General features: G+C 46.5%; 2 protein-coding genes across 5 annotated transcripts in view; both read left to right on the top strand.

The window, feature by feature from the left end:
- The window catches only part of LOC112867313 (La ribonucleoprotein 4B), a 93,055-nt gene that overhangs the window by 29,683 nt on the left and 42,487 nt on the right, over positions 1 to 20,885 (top strand). For 3 of the 4 annotated variants that reach the window (XM_086715070.1, XM_086715071.1, XM_086715069.1), the window contains exons 4-5: positions 12,442 to 12,592; positions 12,855 to 12,995. In XM_086715070.1, coding sequence (XP_086571196.1) covers positions 12,442 to 12,592; positions 12,855 to 12,995 — 292 coding nt within the window. Of the gene's footprint in view, positions 1 to 6,948; positions 8,621 to 12,441; positions 12,593 to 12,854; positions 12,996 to 20,885 lie in introns of all 4 variants that reach the window. The other variant, XM_086715068.1, reaches the window with a different exon arrangement.
- On the top strand, positions 232 to 6,970 carry LOC147579574 (uncharacterized; the record flags this gene model as incomplete). The annotated part of the gene is made up of 1 exon (XM_086711864.1): positions 232 to 6,970. A coding segment is annotated over exon 1 (1,341 nt), but the record flags the coding sequence as incomplete, so codon positions are not given.

Here is a 20,885-nt window from a genome sequence, read left to right on the forward strand (position 1 = left end):
CAGTCGGTTAAGCGTCCGACTTCAGCCAGGTCACGATCTCGCGGTCCGTGAGTTCGAGCCCCGCGTCGGGCTCTGGGCTGATGGCTCAGAGCCTGGAGCCTGTTTCCGATTCTGTGTCTCCCTCTCTCTCTGCCCCTCCCCCGTTCATGCTCTGTCTCTCTCTGTCCCAAAAATAAATAAACGTTGAAAAAAAAAAAAAAAAAAATTTAAAAAAAAAAAAAAATTTTTTTTAAATGTATTTTCTCTTGGGAGTTTTAAGACACATAAGGACATGAACTGTGTAACGTACTTCATTGATACTTTGCAAGGCATACTTAAATTGAAAAGTTTCATTAGCATCAACATGGCATAATTGACAGTTTAGTCATTTATTCTACAAACTTACCTTTATATGTATCATCTGTATATCTTTCTGCTTACCATAGGGATTACATATAACATCAAAAGTTACAACTGTCTAGTTTAAATTGATTTCTCCTTAACCTCAATAGCACACAGAAACTACTTCTGTCAAGTTCTCTCCCTCCCTTATGTTACTGGTATCACACATTTCATCTTTGTCACTGTGCCCAACAATATCGATTGATAGTTTTAATCCTGAAGAAAATAAAAAGTGAAGCTGTAAGGCAGAATGGCAGTGATCCTGGCTCTTGTGCCTGTTCTTGTTTCTCCTTCACCAGAGAGCTCTGCGTCTTCTAGAATCTCCAGTTCCTGTGTCCTGTGTTTTCACTGCAGCCCGAAGGACTCCTTTACCTTTTCCTCCAGGGCAGACCTGCTGTGAACAAACTACTTCAACTTTTGTTTATCTGGGAATGTCTTAATTTCTTCTTCGGTTTTGAGGAGTTTTGCTGGATAAGGACTTCTCAATGGACAGTGTTTTCTGTCCGCACTTGATCACCCACTGCCTTTCTTCCTGCAAGGTTTCTCGTGCTAAATTGGCTAACGTTCTTATCGAGGACCTCTTGTACTTGACAAGGAGTTTTTTCTTGCTGCTTTAAACATTCTTTGTTTTTTGACAGTGTGATTGTAATGTGTCTTGGTACGGGTCTCTTTGGGTTTATTCTGCTTTATGTTTGTTGAGATTTGGGATTTGTAAATTCCTGTACTTCATCAAATTTGGGAAGTTTTGGCCACTGTTCCTTCAAATGCTCTCTTGCCCTTCCTCTCCTGCCCCCACCATGGGGCCCCCACAGTACATGTGTTGGACCTCTGGTTGGTGTCTCATAAATCCTTTAGGCTCCACTCATTTCCTCTTTTTTCTTTTGCTCCTTGAGATAATTCCGTTTGTCCCTTGTTCACATTTGTCGATTCTTCTGCCAAGTCTGCTGTTGAACCCCTCTAGTGAATTTTTCAGTTCAGTGATTGTACCGTTCAGCTCCAGAATATTTGTTTGCTTTTTTTTTTTAATAAATCTCTCTCTGTTGATACTCCTGTTTTGTTCCTATATTGTTTTATTGGTTAACTTTAGTTCCTTGTCCGTGTTTTTCCTCAGCTCTTTGAGCATATTTAAGATGATTATGTTTTTATTTGCTTGCTTGAAATATTTAGAGAGTGGGAGAGCATGCTCGTGTGTGTGAGTGGGTGAGGGGCAGAGAGAGATGAAAGAAAGAATCTTCAGCAGGCTTCATGAGCAGTGTGGAGCCCAACATGGGGCTTGATCTTAGGACCCTGGGATCATGGCCTGAGCCGAAATCAAGAATCAGATGCTCAACTGACTGAGCCACCCAGGAGCCCTGAAGATGATTGTTGTTTTTTTTGAAAAAAAATGTTTTAATGTTTGTTATTTTTGAGAAAGAGAGAGAGGGAGCCACAGAATACAAAGCAGGCTCCAGGCTCTGAGCTGTCAGCCACAGCGCCCGACGTGGGGCTTGAACTCACTGACTGTGAGATCATGACCTGAGCTGAAGTCCAACACTTAACCAACTGAGCCACCCAGGCACCCCAATATGATTATTTTAAAGTCTTTGTGGAATAAATCCCATGTCTGAGCTTTCTCAGGGACAGTGAATTCTGTTCCTTTGAATGAGCCATGTTTTCCTGTTTCTTTGCATGCCTTGTGATTTTTTGTTGTTCTTGCTGAGAATTGGGTGTTTGATTTTATTTATTTATTTTTAAATGTTTATTTTTGAGAGACAGAGACAGCACAAGCAGGTGAGACACACACACACACACACACACACACACACACACACAGAGAGAGAGAGGGAGAGAGAGAGAGAGAGAGAGAGAGAGACATAGATTCCAAAGCAGATTCTAGGCTCTGAGCGTCAGCACAGAGCCTGATGTGGGGCCCAGAACAACGAACTGGGAGATCATGACCTGAGCTGAAGCCGAACGCCTAACTGACTGAGCCACCCAGGCACTCCTGATTTTATTTATAATGTGTATGACGTCTCATTGTTTTGAGACTTTTCCAAACTAATTTGGACAGATTATTCCCTTTCATATGTGTTCGCTGAAGTCTCTGTTCCTTTGACTTGTGTTCAGCTAATATTTTGACAGATTTCCTTTAATACCATGAACTGAAACAGACCAGACACCTTCTTCCCCCTCCAAAACAAGAGAGAGTACAGTTACCCTTCCCAGTCTTCATACGGCCTCTGTTCTGAGACAGTTCGTCACTGAGTAGTTCAGCTTGGTTGGAGACTAGGGATCAACCTGAGGTGAAAGCCTAAGGTCTTCTCAGGACTTTTTTTGAGCGTATGTCTTGACTGGATGTGGCTTTCAGAATTTCCCATATACATGGCTGCTTTTGATTGCCCTGATTTCCCAAAGAGTTGCACCCTATTCTTTTTGAGCTTCACGTGGTTTCTGGTTGTGTCTCCACCGGTAACCCCTTGCCCCAGGGGGGTGTGATTTTGAAGCTGCCTTACAGCTTTTATGAGCATTGCCTGCCACTTCCCATTTGTGTTCTGAGTTATGTGAGACAGGGAAAACTCCAGCTAGGATTGAACACATGTACACACTAATTTGCAGATAAGGTTTTACTCTGTTCCCTCTGCAGAGTTCCGGCGGGGTGGGGTCTGGGAGCCCCCCAGACCAAGACCACACCATGCCACAGAAATGCCTACCATGTGGAGGAGAGCATTCTCTCTCTCTCTCTCTCTCTCTCTCTCTCTTTTTTTCTCCTTCCTTCATTTTTTCCTTCCTCCCTCCCTTCCTTCCTTCCTTCTTTCCTTCTTTCCTTCTTTCCTTCTTTCCTTCTTTCCTTCTTTCCTTCCTTGTTCAGTGCAGGGCTTGAACTCACGACCCTGAGATCCGGAGTAGGACGTTTAACCGACTGAGCACCCAGACGCCCCATGGAGAGTTTTTTCTTGCTGTGTGTTTGCTTAGTTGCCATAAACCTGTGATTCTTTTTCAGAGCTCTCTATAGAGTTGGTTTAGAAGCTTCTGGTTGTTTTCTTGATATTTCTGTAGGGGAGTTTAGAAGCTTTGAGCTTCTTAGTTCACCATTTTGCTTGACTTTTTGTAACCTTTTAAATGAGAATTTTTTTTAGGTTGTTGTTAAATTGTTTTTCTAATAATATATAGAACTACTGATAAACTCTTAATGCATGTAATTTTTACCAAATATAAAACTTGATTGCCCAAACCAGTAAAATGCAAATTTATGATGTTCATTTAGTGTGGCAAGTGATGTTTTGCTGGAACTAAAGCTGCTTCACCAGGTACTTGTGGTCTGCTTACCCAGGGTTCCTTTGAATTTACCACAGCCTGAGCTGCTGAATGCCGTTCGAACGACTTTCCCATAGCTTTTGCCAATTTGTGTCTGAGGCATACTTGGAGTTACTTGGCTCTCACCAGGCATGAATGAATTTGTAACATTTTAAATCCAACTCTCTGGTAGAGTAGGTCAATTTAAGTATTGTCACACAGTGCCACTGTGCTACTAACCTTATGTGCACATGTGAGCATATCTTTAAAATTTTGTGTTTGTAATATTAAAAAATAAGAAGAATGTATTAGGGGGCACCTGGCAGGCTCAGTTGGTAGAACATGCGACACTTAATCTCAGGGTTGTGAGTTCGAGCTCCACATTGAAGGTAGAGATTACTTTAAAAAAAATAAAATTTTGTGGTTGCATCAGCCACCACAGATCCTGGTTTGAAGTAGCTGATGTTACAGGCACCAAGACTTCTGTTAGAATGCTTTCCTAGAGGCATAAAGAGCGGCCAGCGTGTGGGGATGGGAAGCGGTCATCTTGCGTAGTTGGGAGGGCTGGCCTTAGGAAGGATGGTGGGAGTGGGAGACATGATGGATGGTTCGAGGAAAGATGGGCCATGCTGGGGTTGGTTGGGTGAGTTCTCTGGAAGAGAGAGAGAAGGTAAGGAGGATGGCATCGTAGAGAAAGAGGAGATTGTAGAAGTGGGCTGGGGCCAGAATTTGTTAGGGTTCCGTTCTGAGTATTTTACTTACTGTCTTCACGGCAGCTCTGTAAAATAGGTGTTGCTTTTGGTCCCATTTTACAAGTGGGAAAACAGGCCAAGATCAGATTACTTGCCAAAGCTTACACGTGTAGTGACACAAACAGCTTCACACCTGGGCAGATACCTCAATCAGGAGTGGGAACTTTTGAGGGACTTCCTGGTCCTGGTCCTGGCCTGGTGGGTGTTGGTTTTCTTTTTTTCCTCTTTTTCTCTTGCTCTTTCCTTTCTCCCTCTCTCTTTTTTAAATGTTTAGTCTTGAGAGAGAGCGAGCGTGTGTGAAGGGGACAGACAGAGGATCTGAAGCAGGCTCTGTGCTAGCAGCAGAGAGCCTGATGCGAGGCTCAAACTCGTGAATTGTGAGATCAAGACCTGAACCGGAGTCAGACGCTTAATCGAGCCACCCAGGTGCCTCGCTCTTTCCTTTCTCTTAAGGAGAATGTTTAGAGCTCTGTGCAAGTAAGAATAATTAAGTGAACCATGTGTGCCCATTGTGAACTTGAACAGTTTACCCCCTCTCATTTTGCTACCTCTTCCTTCCGTCCACACACACATGCACACGCACACACACGCACATGCTTTATAAAAATTGTAGGTATGTGTTTCTTTACTTGCTGGGGTGTTTTAAAGCAAATCCGAGACAATGTGTCTTTCACCGTGCATCCCTAAGGACACCGCTCCAGCTCCAACCTTGTGCCTCTCTTGTGCGAATCTCCTCCACGCCCACAGACCTCAGGCTCAGAGGCAGAGAATGAGGTGCAACTCTACTGCCTGTACACCCTAAAGAGCACTCTTTGGGGAGCATGCATGCCAGCCTCTGTGGCTGCCACATCCCCTGATACAGAATTCAGAGAATGTGGAAACACTGGAAAAGGCAGGAGTCTGAAGTGTCTTGTTCTGGCTCGTATAACAATTATAGCATTTTTCTAATTGAGTTTATGAGAATGGGAAAAATAATGTGAAAATTATTTGTCGCTTTTCTGAGTCTGAATCTTTGGAATCCATGTGTTGTTTGGGTTTTAGTGCGTGGAGGAGGCTGGCTGCTGGGCAGGGCCTGTGGCACTTAGGATTTTGGATTTGAGTGGCAGGGGCATGTGACTGTCGTGCAAGGGGCTATTTTGGGATCTGGGTGTTGGCCTCCGGCGGAAACCAGAGCAGGTTCCCCGAGACGTGCCTGTGGAGGCTGCGAGAAGGCCGGGCGTGTTATGCGAGCGTGCGAGCTTTCAGACATGGGTTGTTGCTTCAGCAGGGAACTCGGTGGCGACAATGACGGGGAAAAAGCCGGCCTGTTGCAGAAATCTGTGGAGGAGGCGGAGCCGGAGAGCCAGAGGAGCACAGCTCTGTCCTCATTATTTGATGCCCTTGAAGGGGAGAAGCCCCACGGGCCCGGTCTGCAGGGTCTGCGGGGTCTGCGGGGTCGCTCGGCGGGCTCTGCTTTCTCCCCGGGGTCCCCACCCCGCACTCGGTGCGGACGCTCACGCGGGAGTGACAAGAATTCGGAAACTGTTGCTGTCGAGCAGGGCCGGGACGGTGTCTCGGATGCCCGCCGTGCGGGCGCTGTCAGCGACCCGGTCTTCTCTGAAGGTGTTTGCTCCAAAGGGGACGAGTGTCCTTTTGGTGCCCTGCTGCCCTCCTACCGGAGCCATCTGGGCCCTTCCCCGGCCACCCAGCCCGACCCGGTGCCAGAGGGGAGACGAGTGGTGGCCGTTGAAATCGGCAGTGGTGCCGCCCGTCCATGCTGGGCAGGTAGGGAGATGAAGGGCGAAGACCGTGTGCGTGTCGGTCACAAGGCACACAGGGATTGGAGAGGGAGCGAGTTTTACAGCATTTGTGTCGTAGATCCCGCCTGCCTGGATGCTGCCGCTGAGCCAGGGGCCCCCACATGTGGAGCAGCTGCGGTAGAAGACGGTTGGTCAGCTGTCCCCGCAGAGGGGACTCGCGGGGGGTCCCGGCCTCCAGAGAAAGCTGTGCGGGGCCCAGGGCGGTTAGATGCACCGCAGGGAGAGCTGGCCCCATGGGGCCTGCCGGGTCCGGGGGGAATGAAGGAAGCCTTTAAGGGAAGTACTCGCCCTGGTCGTGAACTTCTGACCGTGTCTTTAAGGGCACATGCTTGCCCCGGGTTCCCTAACGATTACACCGAGAGCAGCGCCTCATGTCAAGTGGGCGTGCTCACTGAGTTTAGTAGTGACACACACACTGGCTCGCTAGGATGCGTGCACGCCATCCCCGAAGAGAGCGAGGAGTGGAGTCAGGAACTGGTGAGTCCGACGCGAGGTTCACATGCCGATTTGCTTGCAGGAAGTGGGGGATCTGGGGCTGTAGCAGCCCGTGGAGGTCGGGGTGTAAACTCTGAAAAGGAAAGAGAAAATAATTCTGTCAGACTGCTAAAAGGCAACGATTACTTCAGCTCCGATGCTGGCAGACCAGACAGTCTCTTCATACGTCTAGGTAGGGTTGACCTAAGTTCACACAGGTGTTTTCCTCCCCTGAGCTTCGGAAATGAGTGTCTTCCCGTTCATGCCAGTTTCCAGGAAGTAGCCCCTGAGAGACCTGGTGATCCTGGACCAGAACACTCCCCGGGTCCAGCGATGGTCGAGAGGCAGCGATGGGCTGGCTGCAGCCTGAAACGTGGGAGCATGCAGCTTGCAGATAAAGAATTGTCTTTGCAGATTGAGAGTTGTTCATCTTCTCGGGATAAGGATAAAATGAGCATTTTTGCAGATGAGGGTCGTGGACAGAGGGCTTTTGAACGGAGATCTTCACATCCGGTAGACCCGCGTGTGGATCCCGGGCCTGGCAAGGCCGAAGCACGTATCTGTGATTTAACTGGTGCACCGCCCGACACAAACACGGAGCGAGTATTCCAAAGAATGGGTGCCCCGGCCCTCAGAAGCTCGCGGGAAGTGCCCCCGGATGGGAAGGCTCTTGATGGCTCCAGATGTCTTAAGAGTAACTCTGTCTCTTCCGCGTTTGTTTTCGCCTGCACTGAAGAAGAAAGTGAAACTGGCCGGAATTTTAAAACAGAAGATGAAATGTGTGTGAAGAGTGCAAAGAGTGACCAGCAAAGATTAGCAGGTGCCGGCAGAGAGTCCCTGAAAGCCAGTCTCAGAGAGACCAGTGAGAACATCGGAGGAAAGGCAAAGTCAGACTGGAAAGCCACCTTTAACTGGGACACCAGTACAGCAGCACGCAGGGCAGCACCCAGTCAGGACACACGGGCTCATAGTAGGTCCGACAGAACAGAGCGCCCCGGTGCTAGAACCAGCCACGGAGAAGCAAGTGATGAAGCCTGCGGAGTGAAGGACCACAGACGTGAAGTTCTTGATCCTGTGCCACGTCTACACCAGAGTTCAAGTTCAGGTGAGCAGAGGTCACAAGTACTTGAAGAGAAGGACTCTGCTAACAGCGGTGAAAATGCGGGACCAGGACCGGAGCAGCGTTTCTCAGAGTTGGCGCAGGAAGGTTCTGACACCTCGGGTGGCAGCACGTCGGGGACAAGCAGGCCAGCACTAGCAGGTAAGGGAGGGGAGACGGGCAGCCTCGACAGGCGCGGGACAAGCATGCGTGCACCCTGTCTGCAGCTAAGAGGTGCCGAGCCCACGTTTGATGGCCCTGCATTTGGCAGCGGAGTGGCTTTTGTGGGAAGCCCTCAGGTGACTTTTGGAGAAACGGAGTTAGGTGAGACTCTTGAGGGATATTCCTGTGTGATCGGTGTTGATCCTGCCCACGTGGACAGATCCACAGACCCTCCTCGCCAGGCGCTACAGGTCGTTCCCGCCATCCCAGGTGGCGGTGCAGAAATGCTGGCACCACACTGTGGGGACCACGTTCTGTCACTCACAGAAGACGCCGTGACGATACCTGGAAGTCTCGCAAGAGGAGGGTTGCAGGGCTTCCCACAGGGATGGTGCTCCCAGTTTTCGAGTGGACTCACCTGTTACCCAGTGGGAGGGTTTGCGAGTCAGACGTTTTCCGGAGGACTGGCTCACGGCTGCACCAGCTATCCAGAGGGCTGTCCGTGGGCTCGTGCAGTTGGGAAAGACGCTTTAGAAGAGGAGCAGATGCCTGATGAGTGTCTGCACAGGAAGCCGCCAGACTTAGAGGTCGCTTTGTTCTGGATGGAGAAGCCCCCATATCAGCTACCAGTGGCAGAAGACGCTGCGATTTGGGGATGGCAGAATAGAGGCGGACATTTAGTAAGTATGTTTTAGCAGTTTTTATTATGGTGCTGGGAAATGCTAGCGTTTTGTTTTGATTGCTTTTAACTGTCACTGAGTTTGTTGTTTTTTTTTAAGCAATGAGCAGTCATTTGAATGTTCCTATGAGGCTATGAGTTACTGTAGCATCAGCTTAACCATTTTCAAACTGGAGAGCGTGACTCAGTTTACTGTTCAGTGTATTTAAGCCAGAGTTTGTGCGTCAGCTCTTGTCAGCACTGAACCCAGCGCTGCTGGCCATCAGTCGCAGCTTGGTGCAGCCCCCCTTCTGTGTGTGGATGTTTTGTGTGTGCACCTGAGCCTGTGCGGCCTCTGTCCTTCCTCACACCGCCTGACTGGTGCAGGGTAGACATCTGCCCGTTGAATTTTAACGTCATTTCTGAAAGGCCGCACTTGGACAGTATAGAAGACTCAAAACCTATGCTTTCTCTTACTTTTGTATGGTACCTGCACGAGGCAGGTCAAATTTGCTGCTTTACCTGGCTCTGAAATGTCTCCTGTCAGTTGGAAGCACCTGCAAGGGCTTTCCGACCACGGTGCCCAGGCAGGCCCTGCTCAATTGGAAGAAGCTTCATAGAAGCTGCTGTAATGGGCAGCTAATTTGAGTGTCTTTGCAGACAGTCTGTACTAAGTGCAAACATTGAACAAACATGAAGTTACTCTTGCCCTTAAAGCAGTCTTTTTGGACATGCATAATTGAGAGGTGTGTTTCTAACAGCAAATCTCATTTCTATTTATTTATAAATATATATATTATTATTTATAAAATACTTATAACTTACAATTTATAATATTTGTAGAATTATTTATAAAATAAATAAGTATATATTACGTATATTTATTTATAGATTCAGCTTGTTTAAACTGAGACAAAAAACAGTTCACCCATTTTCCCAACCCCCATCCCCACCTCTGGCAGCCACCAATTTGTTCTGTGAGCTCGGTCTCTTTGTTTGTTCTTAGATTCCACATATGAGTGAGGTCATATGGTATTTATCTTTGTCTGACTTACATCACTTAGCATAATGCTCCCTGTGTGCATCCATGTTGTCACAGATGGCAGGGTGTTAGAGACCCTTTACGCTGTGTATGTACACAACACACACACACACACACACACACACAACCTCTCATCTGTTCATCTATCAGGAGACACTTAGGTTGCTTCCATATCTTGGCCACTGTAAATAATACTGCAGTGAACACGGGTGCCTATATTTTCTTCAAATTAGTATTTCTGTTTTCCTCAGGGTAAATCTCCAGAAGTGGGATTGCTAGATCATTTGGTGTTTCTATTTTCAGTTGTTTGAGGAACCTCCAGCCTGTTCTCCAGGGCGGCTGCACGGTTTACATTCCCTCCGACAGTGCACGAGGTTCCTCTTTCTCCACATCCTCGCCAACATTTGTTACTTGTCTTCTTGATACTAGTTTATTATTAGTGATTTTTGTTGCATTAGGCAAGAAAAATGATTGATGATAGTAAGGAGATAGATGTGGTTCAAATGTTAATGCCAATGATGTGAAAATAAGAATAAATTTAACCCTACTACTTAGGGAATTAACCATTAACCCTCTCTCTTTCCTTTCCATTCCCACATTTGGGAGTTTTGCCAGAAAGAGTTACATGCAACTAATTGCTCACTTCTTGAATTGTGGAGGCAAAACACTAGAAAATTCGGCCTTTGAGTGATACACACATGATTGTGTACGAAAGCGGGCGTGCTTGCCGGTCAGCTGCTGGGGTCCACGTGCCGGGGTCCAGTGTGGTGCCCACGCAGACCCTGGGGCCGCCTGCCCTTCCTGTGAGGTCTGTGTGTCCTGCTCCGAAGCGGCTCTTCAGCTGTGACGTGTGTCTGGGTGGGCTCCTAGTTCGAGTACATTTAACGTGGGGCTTTCTCTTCGGACCTTCTTGTCTCTGTGCCCAGGTGCACGTCTTTCTCATCCGGGTCCAGTTTGCAGGTGGAAGAACCAGAGGGGCAGACACTTCAGAAGCCAGTGGGCTGCTCCGAGTGATGGTTCGGCGGCCGATCGAAGAGCGGGCGGTGCTAATTTGAGATGAAGGGTTGGCCGCTTTCCTTCCCCACCGTGTCACCTACTTTATACTTTATCCCCAATCCTTTTCCCTTTTCTGATCCTAGTTACCCTCACTCCCTACTCGGGAGGCCATCGGTGGGGCCGTGCTTTCTCCTGTCCAGAACACACAGGTGTGTGAATCAGTAGGTTTGCTTTATGGAGCCTAGCGTTGGGGGGTTGAGTTTCTTTAGAGCGTCAGGATTTGTGGATGCTGTACTCGGAAAGAGTGGTGTTGGTCATTTATGTGAAGTCGCCTCAGGACGCAGCTGTTAAGGTCAGCTCACGTTTGGTTTTAATAACCACTGCTTGGCCCTGAATTTTCAGTGGAGAAGCAAGACAGGTAGCCAAGCAGGTGAAGCGTGAGTTGTCGACAGGCACTGAGAGTCCCACGTGACTGCAGGAGAAGCCCCACGCCTCACATACAACGGGGGCAAGCTGTCCTTCATGTGAATTACAAGACGGTAATGAACACTTGACAGTGTTGCGTTTTTGCCGGGGTTAGGACGGTCTTCTGCTTACTCTCTTTGTGAGCAGGTTGCTTCACCTCTGTCTGCCTTGGTCTCCTACTTGTGAGACCGTCAGGGTTGTTGCGATGAAGCCCAGGAAGGTGCATAGAGTGCACCTGGCATCTAGCAGACTCAGAGGTAGTCTTCCTGTCATCTGCTCCTGATCACACGTCTCCATTCTTTCGTCCCTTGTCACTCAAGAGGATCGCTTGAATACTGGTTAACTGCCTGAAGTTGTGTTAAGTTCCTAACACTTGATTTGGATTTGAGCATCTACTGCTTAAGGAGTAGTAAATTACATAAGGATAGGTTTCCCCTCAGTTGTGGCCTAAGACTTTGCACAATTCCTTGGATAGTGGAACATGCAAGTTTTGTGTTGTGTATGACACATTCGTTCCTCAGCGTATTTCTCGGGCACGTCTGTCCTGAGGTCAGGGCTGCCAGATATGAGCGATACAGTGGCCAACCAAAGGGACATACAGGAGTTTATGTGGGCTCGTGGGCCAGACAGACGTGTTGTAGCAAGAGGAGCACCGCAGTGGCTGCGAGTGTGTTGCCTCCGGGCGCCGCGCTCCTAGGACCACATGGGTCTGTGTTGGGAATGCTCGGGGCAGTTAGCTGCATGGGTGCCACCGGCGGGGGAGACCCAGGTTAGTGGTAAGACCTTAGAGAGCATGCAGTGTGTACACGAGCTCAGGGGGCCAGTTTGGTGGCTTGAATACAGTAATGTGGGAAAGCTGGATGTGTGTGGTTGCACGGTGGAGAGTCTGCTCGGCACCCAGGCTCTACAGTGGCATTGGACTAGGAGAGAGACGGGCAGGGGTTAAGACAAAAGAAAAAAACAGACCGAAAACATGTAAATGCCGAGGGACGGTAGTGAGGTCTGTGACGTATGAACTTTATCCATCTACATTCTGTTCGTCTTTGTAAATCTGTGAATTGTGTTGGGTTGTCTAGAACAGAGATGACTGTTGGATCCCCAGTTATTTATTGAATCTTCATGAAGTTGGGGACCTCGTCTTTCATTTGTAGTTTCTCGAGAGCCTGCACTTAGTAGGAAATGAGGAACCTGATGGTGAATGAGGCCCAGCTCAGTGCATCAACTTTGTTACTTTGCACGTGTAATTCTCTCATGTAGAGGCGTTTAAGCTCTAAATTAATGAGTAAAATTGTGTTTGTTTAGAATTGGGATACAAATGTATATGTTGCATTTTCCCCTAGGTACCGACAGCCAAGGTTTCAGAGCTAAACCCTAATGCTAAAGTGTGGGGGACCCCCGTGCTGCGTTTGGAAGCGGGCAGTGCGGCGGATGGCGGTGTGAGTGCAAACTGGGAGGAGCCGGCTGGGCCTTGCACAGCCTGCGGCCAGGAGGGTGAGTCTGGAGCCTGCTGGTGCTGAGGAGGGCCTTTGCCCTCAAGGCTTGGTCTTTGTTCCCATTTAACCCGTCTTTAAGAAATTACCAATTAAGATTTGTGTCCTGGTTTGTTACTGTATTTAAGAGCCAAGAGATCTGTCACAATCAAGTTAAAAAAACTCAAGTAACTGCAACTGTTAAGCCTGTGTTTTGCTTGTTTTGTTTTAAGAGAAATTTATTCTTCTAATCCTGCCCTTTGGGGTAATATTCCTAATTCCAGGATTGGATGCCAATGGTGATGGTGACAAAGGTCATGAGAGTGTGGCGCTGTCGGATTTGCAGGAGCCGGACCGACCAGCTGTGAGCACGTCGGCTCTGGACCGCTCAGAGTATGAATCTCCGCCGGAAAACAGCGAGACTGGTAAAGCTCTTTCGTGAATTCATTTTTATATACACTGAGGACTGTGTATTTTAAAATTGAGCTTCTTAAATCTTCCTCTAAACGTTGTTGCCTTTCACTGCTTCCTTTGATTCTACTTTGAACTCCCTCTTTTCTGGATACAGAGATGAGTTCTGGTTGGCAAGGTGCCACAAGGCATTTAAGATCTGAGCAGTTCCTGAAAGGTGGGTCTGGTTTAATCAGGAGAAGCAGAAGATGGGCCATAGGTCCAGGTGTTGGTAGAAGTACAGAAAAGGAACGTGAGTATTGAAATAGAGAGTCAGCCCCAAAGGAAGTTGGTTTTCCGCGGAAGGGAGTATTGAAGGTTGTTTTCAGAAGAAGGAACAGAGCAGTTCTCTTTGGGGCCAGGATGTGGCCAGTGTAGAAGTACCCAGGGGTGATGGGGCATGGATGGCTCACCTCCAATTTTGATTCCACTGTCATCTAAGAGACGACTCACAGTTCAGAGTGCCAGCAGACTGTGGGGCAGGCCACTCTCTCCTCACTAACCATTGGATGGGGCCACCAGAGTGGGAGAAATAACTCCCCTAGATTATCTACTGGGAATCTGGTAGAGCGGAGCAGACGCACCGCACCATGAGTGCATCTGGTGTCCCGGGTGACTGTCTGGAGCTACACCTGAGCTAGAGAAGGGCCCCCTTCCCTCGGCGCCGCTGCCGCATTCTTACCGGGAGGCGATCTGTGAACACAACTCACTGCACGTCTTGCTTATCAGACTTCCATAGTCCAGCAGCGTGTGTGTGTGTGTGTGTGTGTGTGTGTGTGTGTGTGTGTTTCCAGGGGAGGGTGAGCCCCGGGCACATCGCGACTGCACTGTGGCTGCTGGCACTTGTTGCTGGTGGCCCCCGCTGTGATCTGGCTCCGCCTGCAGCACCCAGAGCGTCTCCTCGGTTACTTCCTTGCGTCAGCTCTCTACCTGCCACGTGCTGACCCCTGAGCAGGTGGGCGCAGGTGGCTGAACAAAATGGGTAGCACGTGGAATGCTCTCATCGTCGGTTCGGGGTCACAGACTCCCGGCTAGCCCTTGGCGTGGCCAAGGCTACGGTGCGGTTGAACCCCTGGACAGCTATTTTACACCTTCTGTTCTCCATGGACCCCAGCCCTTTCCTCCTCTTTGCTTTTGGGGGCGTAGGGCATTAATGAAGCATAATTGATGTACGATAAACATCACGTGTTTAGAGTGCATCCCAGCTTGTCTGTAAGTTTTATTTTCCCTAGTTTGGAGCACGGTGTTGGGTGCACTATCGAGTTGATTCGCTGACTCTTCCACTCCACACTGATTTCTCTACCAGATTCGGTAAGATGTGTATACACATGTAAAACCATCAAGATCATGAACATATCCGTCACCACTGAAAGCTTCCTGTGTCCTCTCTTTGCCCCAGGCAACCACTGATCTGCTTTCTGTCACTCTTGGCACTTTCTAGAACTTTATGTAAATAGAGTTTTACGTCATGTGTTCTTTTTGTCAGGCTTCTTTTACTTGGCTTACTAATTTTGAGATTTAACCACGTTGTAACATTCATCGGTCATTTCCTTTTATTGCGGAGCAGTATTTATTCCGTTCCATTATATGCCACCATTTGTTTTTCCATTCACCTGGTGGTGAATATTTGGGTTGTTTCCAGTTTTTGGCTATTACCAATAAAGCTCCTATGAACGTTTATAACACAAGACTTTGTATGGACAGATGTTTTCATTTCTCTTGGGTAGATACGTAAGAATGGAACAGATGGGTCATCTGGTAGGTTTATCTTCTGAAAAGGTGGTAGAGCTGTGGTTCATAGTGGACCTCTGTGTGCTTGTCCACAGTCGTGCTCACAGCAGATCAAAGCTGCTCCACATGCTCACCGATGCTGCGTGTGGTCAGTCTTGTTAATTTTAGTCATTCAGAAGGTAGGTAGTTGAATCTTATTTTAGTTTTAGTTTGTATTTCCTGATGACTAATGGTGTCAAACATCTTCTACATATGCCTGTTTTGGTGAAGGGTCTGTTCAAGTTGTCTGCTCATTATTCGGTTTTACTATTGCCTTTTGGGAGTTCTTTATACATTTTGGATACAAGTCCTTATCGGGTGTATAATTTGCAAATACATTCTCTCAGTCTGTGGCTTGTCTTTTGTTCTCCTAACAGTGTCTTTTGAAGAGCAGAAGTTTTAAATTTGGTCTATAGTGTAGTTTATCAGGTCTTTTTTCTTTTATGGTCTTGCTCTTGGTTTTGTATCTAAGAAATCTAAGCTGAATCCGAAGTCACAAAGGTGTCTCCCCAGGAGTTGTGTAGTTTTAAGTTTCACATTTTTGGGGTCTGTGGCTCATTTTAAGTCAGTTGTTGTATATGGTGTGAGGTAGACAGCAGAGTTGTTTCTTTCCCCCATGTGTGGGTGTGCAGCTATTAGAGCACCGTTTGCTGGAAAGACCCTCTTCTCCCCTGGGCTGTCTGTGGCTGTCGTCAGGATCATTTGTCCCTACGTGTGGGTTCATCTCTGGGCACTCTGCTGTTCCATCTGTTAAATCTGTTTTCAAAATAGTGCCCCCTGTTTTGATTACTGTAAATAATTCTTACAAACAGGTGGTGTTAGCTTTCTTTTTCAGAATTATTTTAACTTTTCTAGTTCCTTTTTATGTCCATACCGGTTAGGCTGAGCTGGTCAATGTCTTCAGAATGCTGAGATGCTCATTGGGATTGCACTGAATCTGTAGGTCACTTGGAGAAACTTGACGTCTCAGTGCAGTGCACATGAGCTGTTACACTTCCCCACTTGGTTAGGTCTTCTGTAATTTTTCTTGGCTACATTTTTACTTTTCAGTGTACTGGTCTTTCCTGTCTTTCGTCCAGTTTATCCGTAAGTATTTCATTTTTTTGGGGGGCAGGGGTGCTGTCGTAAGAGATTTTTAAAAAAAATTTAATTTGGAATTTTTATACCAGTTAGAAATATAATTAATTTTTGTGAATTGATACACTCTGGAAATGTGTTAAGCTCACTTCCTAGTTGTAGGAACTTTTTGTGGATTCCATTGTATATTCTACATGGACAGTCGTGTTATTTGTTAAAAACATTCAGTTTTATTTCCTATCCAATCTGGTGCCTTATATTTCTTTATCTTGCCTGGTTGCCCTGGCTACAGCCTTCATTACAAAGGTGAACAGTGAACAGATCATGAGTGCAAACCTCTGACTGATCGTAGGGGTGAAACGTGCCATTTCACCAGTAAGTGTAATGTTAGTGTGGTTTTGCGTATATGACCTTTATCAGGTTCGTGAGGTGCCCTTCTGTTAGGATTTGCTGAGAGTTTTTATCAGGAGTGGTTTTTGGCATTTATCATGCCTTTTTTCTCCATCTGTGGCGATAATCATACTTTTTTTCTTTTAGTGTGTTCGATGAATTACATTGATTGTATATAATCCACCTTATATTGCTGGGATAAGCTTCACTGGGTCATGATGTAATACACTTTTGATTAGTTGTTGGATTAGATTGGCCAGAATTTTGTTTAAAGTATTCATATCTGTGTTCATGAGGGATGTTGGTCTATAGTTTTCAGTGTATTTCCTCTGTTAATTCTTTTTGAAGAGGCCATCGTTTCTTTTTTAGATGAAGAAATGAAGGAAGTGAAGCCCTTCAGGCCTAAGAGTTTTGTTTGAAGGAAAGTTTTCAGCTACCTTTTTTTTTTTTTGAGAGAGAGTGAGAGCATGAGCGGGGGAGGAGTGGAGAGAGGGAGAGGGAGAATCCCAAGCAGGCTCCATGCTGTCAGTATGGGGCCCAATGTGGGGCTCAAAACTTACAAACCACGAGATCACGACCTGAGCTGAAATCAAGAGTTGGTGCTTAACCAACTGAGCCGCCCTGGCGCCCTCCCCAGTTTGATTTTTAATGTAGGCCTACTCAGGTTGTCCATTTCTTCTTGAGATAGTTTTGGTTACTTGTGTCTCACAAAGAGAGATTTGGTCCACTTCATCTCAAGTGTCAACTCTATCGTGTAGAATTGCTCATAAAACTCTGTTTATTCTTTTATCATCTGTAGGATCTGTAGCTATGCCGCATCATTCTTACTATTACTGGTAATTCATAGCTTTTTTCCCCCCTCTCATGAATCTGTGTAGAGGTTTGTCAATTTTGTTGATCTTCTGAAAGAAGTGGTAGTTGGTTTCATCGATTTTTCTGCATCATTTTTCTGCTTCCTGTTTCATTGTTTTTTTTTCTGATATTTATAATCTACTTTCTCTTCATTACTTGGGTTTAATTTTTATTTCTAGCGTCTTATAATGGAAGCTGAGCTCATTGATGGGAGGCATTTCTTTTCTGAGGTGGCCATTTATTTCTATAAATCTCCTCCTAAATACTCGTTTATTAGCACAATCTCTGTGTATTCTGGTATATTGTGTGTGTGTGTGTGTGTGTGTGTGTTTTTTATTTTATTTTTTAATATATATTTTTTTAAATGTTTATTTATTTTTGAGACAGAGCGAGACAGAGCATGAACGGGGGGGAGGGTCAGAGAGAGGGAGACACAGAATGTGAAACAGGCTCCAGGCTCTGAGCTATCAGCACAGAGCCCGACGCGGGGCTCGAACTCACGGACCGCGAGATCATGACCTGAGCCGAAGTCGGCCGCTTTACCGACTGAGCCACCCAGGCGCCCCTGTGTGTGTGTGTTTAAATTCAGTTCAGGAGCGCCAGGGTGGCTCAGTTCGTTAAGCGTCCAACTTTGGCTCAGGTCACAATCTCGTGGTTTGTGGGTTCGAGCACCGTGTCGGGCTCAGTGCTGACAGCTTGCTCAGAGCCTGGTGCCTGCTCCGGATTCTGTCTCCCTTTCTCTCTGCCCCTGCCCTGCCCACACTGTGTCTCTCTCAAAAATAAAGAAATGTCAAAAAAAATTTTTTTTACAAAAAAGTAAATAAATTCAGTTAAATGATTTCTGATTTCTTTCTTTCTTTTTTTTGTTTTAATTCATGGGTAATGTAGAAGTCTGATATTTAGTTTCTAAATATTTGGGGATTTCCCAGGGAACTTTATTTTATTGGCTTCTCATTTACTCTCCTTATAGTTGTGGGACATAAATGACTTGAATCCCTTTAAATTTATTAAGATTTGTACCATGGCCCATAATATGGGCCATCTTAGTACGCATTCCCTTTTCTCTTGAGAAGAATGTGTATTTTGCTGTTGTTAATGGGGCTGTTCTGTAGTTGCCACTTCTGGTGGTCTTCCTTCCTTTGTGTGAACCCAGGCTTCCTTTTGCTTATGCTCCTGCTTCCACCTCAAGGACTCCAGTGCTTCTCTCGTAGTGCAAATCTGGCTGTGATGGGTTGTTGCAGCTTTGGTGTCTCTGAAACCATCTCTATTTTACATTTGTTTTTGCTTCGTGTAGAATTCTCTGTCAGATTTTTTTGTCAGCACTTCACACAGACTTCTCTTTCAAGCTGTTTTTCTCTCTCTCTCTTTTTTTTTAACGTTTATTCATTTTTTGAGAGAGTGAGAGAGCATGAGCGGGAGAGGGGCACAGAGAGGGGGAGACAGAATCCGAAGCAGGCTCCAGGCTCTGAGCTGTCAGCACAGAGCCCAACATGGGCTCGAACCCATGAACTGTGAGATCATGATCTGAGCCGACATCAGATGCTTAACTGACTGAGCCACCCAGGCGCCCCTCAAGCTGTTTTTCTCTATCAGTGGTTTTGGGGATTTAATTATGATGTATCTTAAAAGCAGCCTTTATGTTTCTTATGGTAGGTGTTCATTGAGTTTCTTGAATCTGTTTATAAATGTTTTCATCCAAGTTGGAAAAATTTTGGCCGTAATTTCTTCAAATGATGCTCCTCTGTCTGTGACTCCCACAACACCCCCCCTCCCCCCCGCCATCCCGGTCTTTTCTTTTACGATCTCTGGTTTTTCCTGTATAAGACTCTTGAAGTTGTCCCAGAGCTCACCAGTCCTGGGTCCTTTTTAAAAACTCTTATTTCTCAGTTTCATTTTGGAAAGTTTCCATTATATATCTAATATCAGACATTGTCGTTTTCACTTGTAGAAGTCTTAGGTGCGTCTTTTAAATATTTTCACATTTCTACCTAACTTTTTATGCACGTGGAGGCTAGCCATTATAATGTCTTTGTCAATTCATGTTAACATCTGTGTTAGTTCTGGACAGGTTGCTGTTAATAACGAGTCCTATTTTCCTGCTTCACATTTGTGGTAAGTTTTGGTTGGATTGAATTTGTCTTGGTTGGGCGCTTAATGGTTTTGTATTTCTTTAAGTATTTTGGTTATCGTTCCAACGTACATCTAAGTTACTTGGAAGTGGTTTGATGCTTTTACAGCTTGCTCGAAGATTTGTTAGGCCTGAGGGGAGTGGAGCTTAGTCGGGCCGGTTCCTTCCCACCCCTGAGGCAGGACCCCATGCTCTGTGAGCGGGAGGCACCCTGGTCCAGCGGGGGCGGCAGGCACGTCTCCAGCCCCCTGGGGAGAGAGGTCTGCGTGCTGCTACTCGACCTTCCAGGGGGCTCGTCCCGGTCTCAGGGACTCCATCACACTGCTGCCGTGACACAGCTGCCTACTTGAGCGGGCCCCTCCCTGTGCCCCCTGTCCTGGCACCCTCTTCTGTGCCCCTTAACGCAGCATGCCCACTAAGTTCTGTCTGGCTTCTCACTTCCTGAGCCTGGGCCTCGGAAAGTCGTACGTCTCCTTTCTCTTAGGGGCCGATGTTCCTGCACGTGGAAAACTTGTTTACTGTTTTCGTTTTCCATTCGGAAAGTATTTATTCAGAACTTACCATGTGCCACATTTACTTGGGATCCATCAGTGATGTGACTAGTGAGAGCCCTGGCTTTACTTGAGCTTATATCTGTTTGACAGAGACAGACAACTAACCCACATAATAAGTAAGTTCGTGATAGGGCATGTGGGAGGATGGTAACCACAATAGAAAAGAGAAGTGTAAGGAAACAATGTAAGGAAACGGCGGGGTGAGGTTACGGTTTTTCTAGGTTTATTGAGGTTTAATTGACAAGTAAAAATTGAATATGTTTAAAATATACCACATTGGTCATTTGATATTACGTATTCACTGTGAAATGATTAGTACAGTCAAGCTAATTAATTAACATACCCATTACCTCACGTAGTTGTTTTGTTCTGGTGTGTGCACACTTAAGGTCTACCCTCTTAGCCAGTTTCAGGTGTACAGTACAGGATTGTCGACTGTAGTCACCGTGCTGTCCCTTAGATCCACAGAACTTGAATTTGTCTGATAATGAAAGTCTGCATCCTGTGACCAGCATCTCCCCATTTCCCCCACTCTCCAGCCCGTGGTAACCGTGGGTCTACCCTCAGATAGATTCCACATACAAGTGACGTCATGTAGTTTTTTTCCTTTCTGTACCTGACTGTATCACTTAGCATAGCGCCTCAACGTTCATGTTGTCGCGGATAGCAGGATGCCTTCTTTTTTATGGCTGAATAATATCCCAGTGTTTGTATATGTCCCATCTTTATTTATTCATTTGTCGACAGGCCCTTGGGTTGTTTCCTTGTCTTGGCCACTGTGAGTAACGTTGCACGAACATGAGAGTGTAGCTGTTTCTACCAGATACTGATTTCATTTCCTTTGGATATGCATCCAGCAGTGGCATTACTGGATCATATGGTACTTACTTCTATTTTTAATTTGGTGAGGAGCCTCCACACTGTCTTCCCCAGTGGCCGTGCCAGTTTACATTCCCACCAGCAGCGCACAGGAGTTCCTTTTCTCCACGTTTTTGCCAACACTTGTTATCTTGGTTTGTTGATACTAGCCATCCCGGTGGGTGTGAGATGTTGTCTCATGGTGGTTTTGATCTGCGTTTCCCTAATGGTTAGTG

The sequence above is a fragment of the Puma concolor genome, chromosome B4 (assembly GCF_028749965.1).
Source record: "Puma concolor isolate L17-30 chromosome B4, mPumCon1.1.hap2, whole genome shotgun sequence".
NCBI classification, from domain to species: domain Eukaryota; kingdom Metazoa; phylum Chordata; class Mammalia; order Carnivora; family Felidae; genus Puma; species Puma concolor.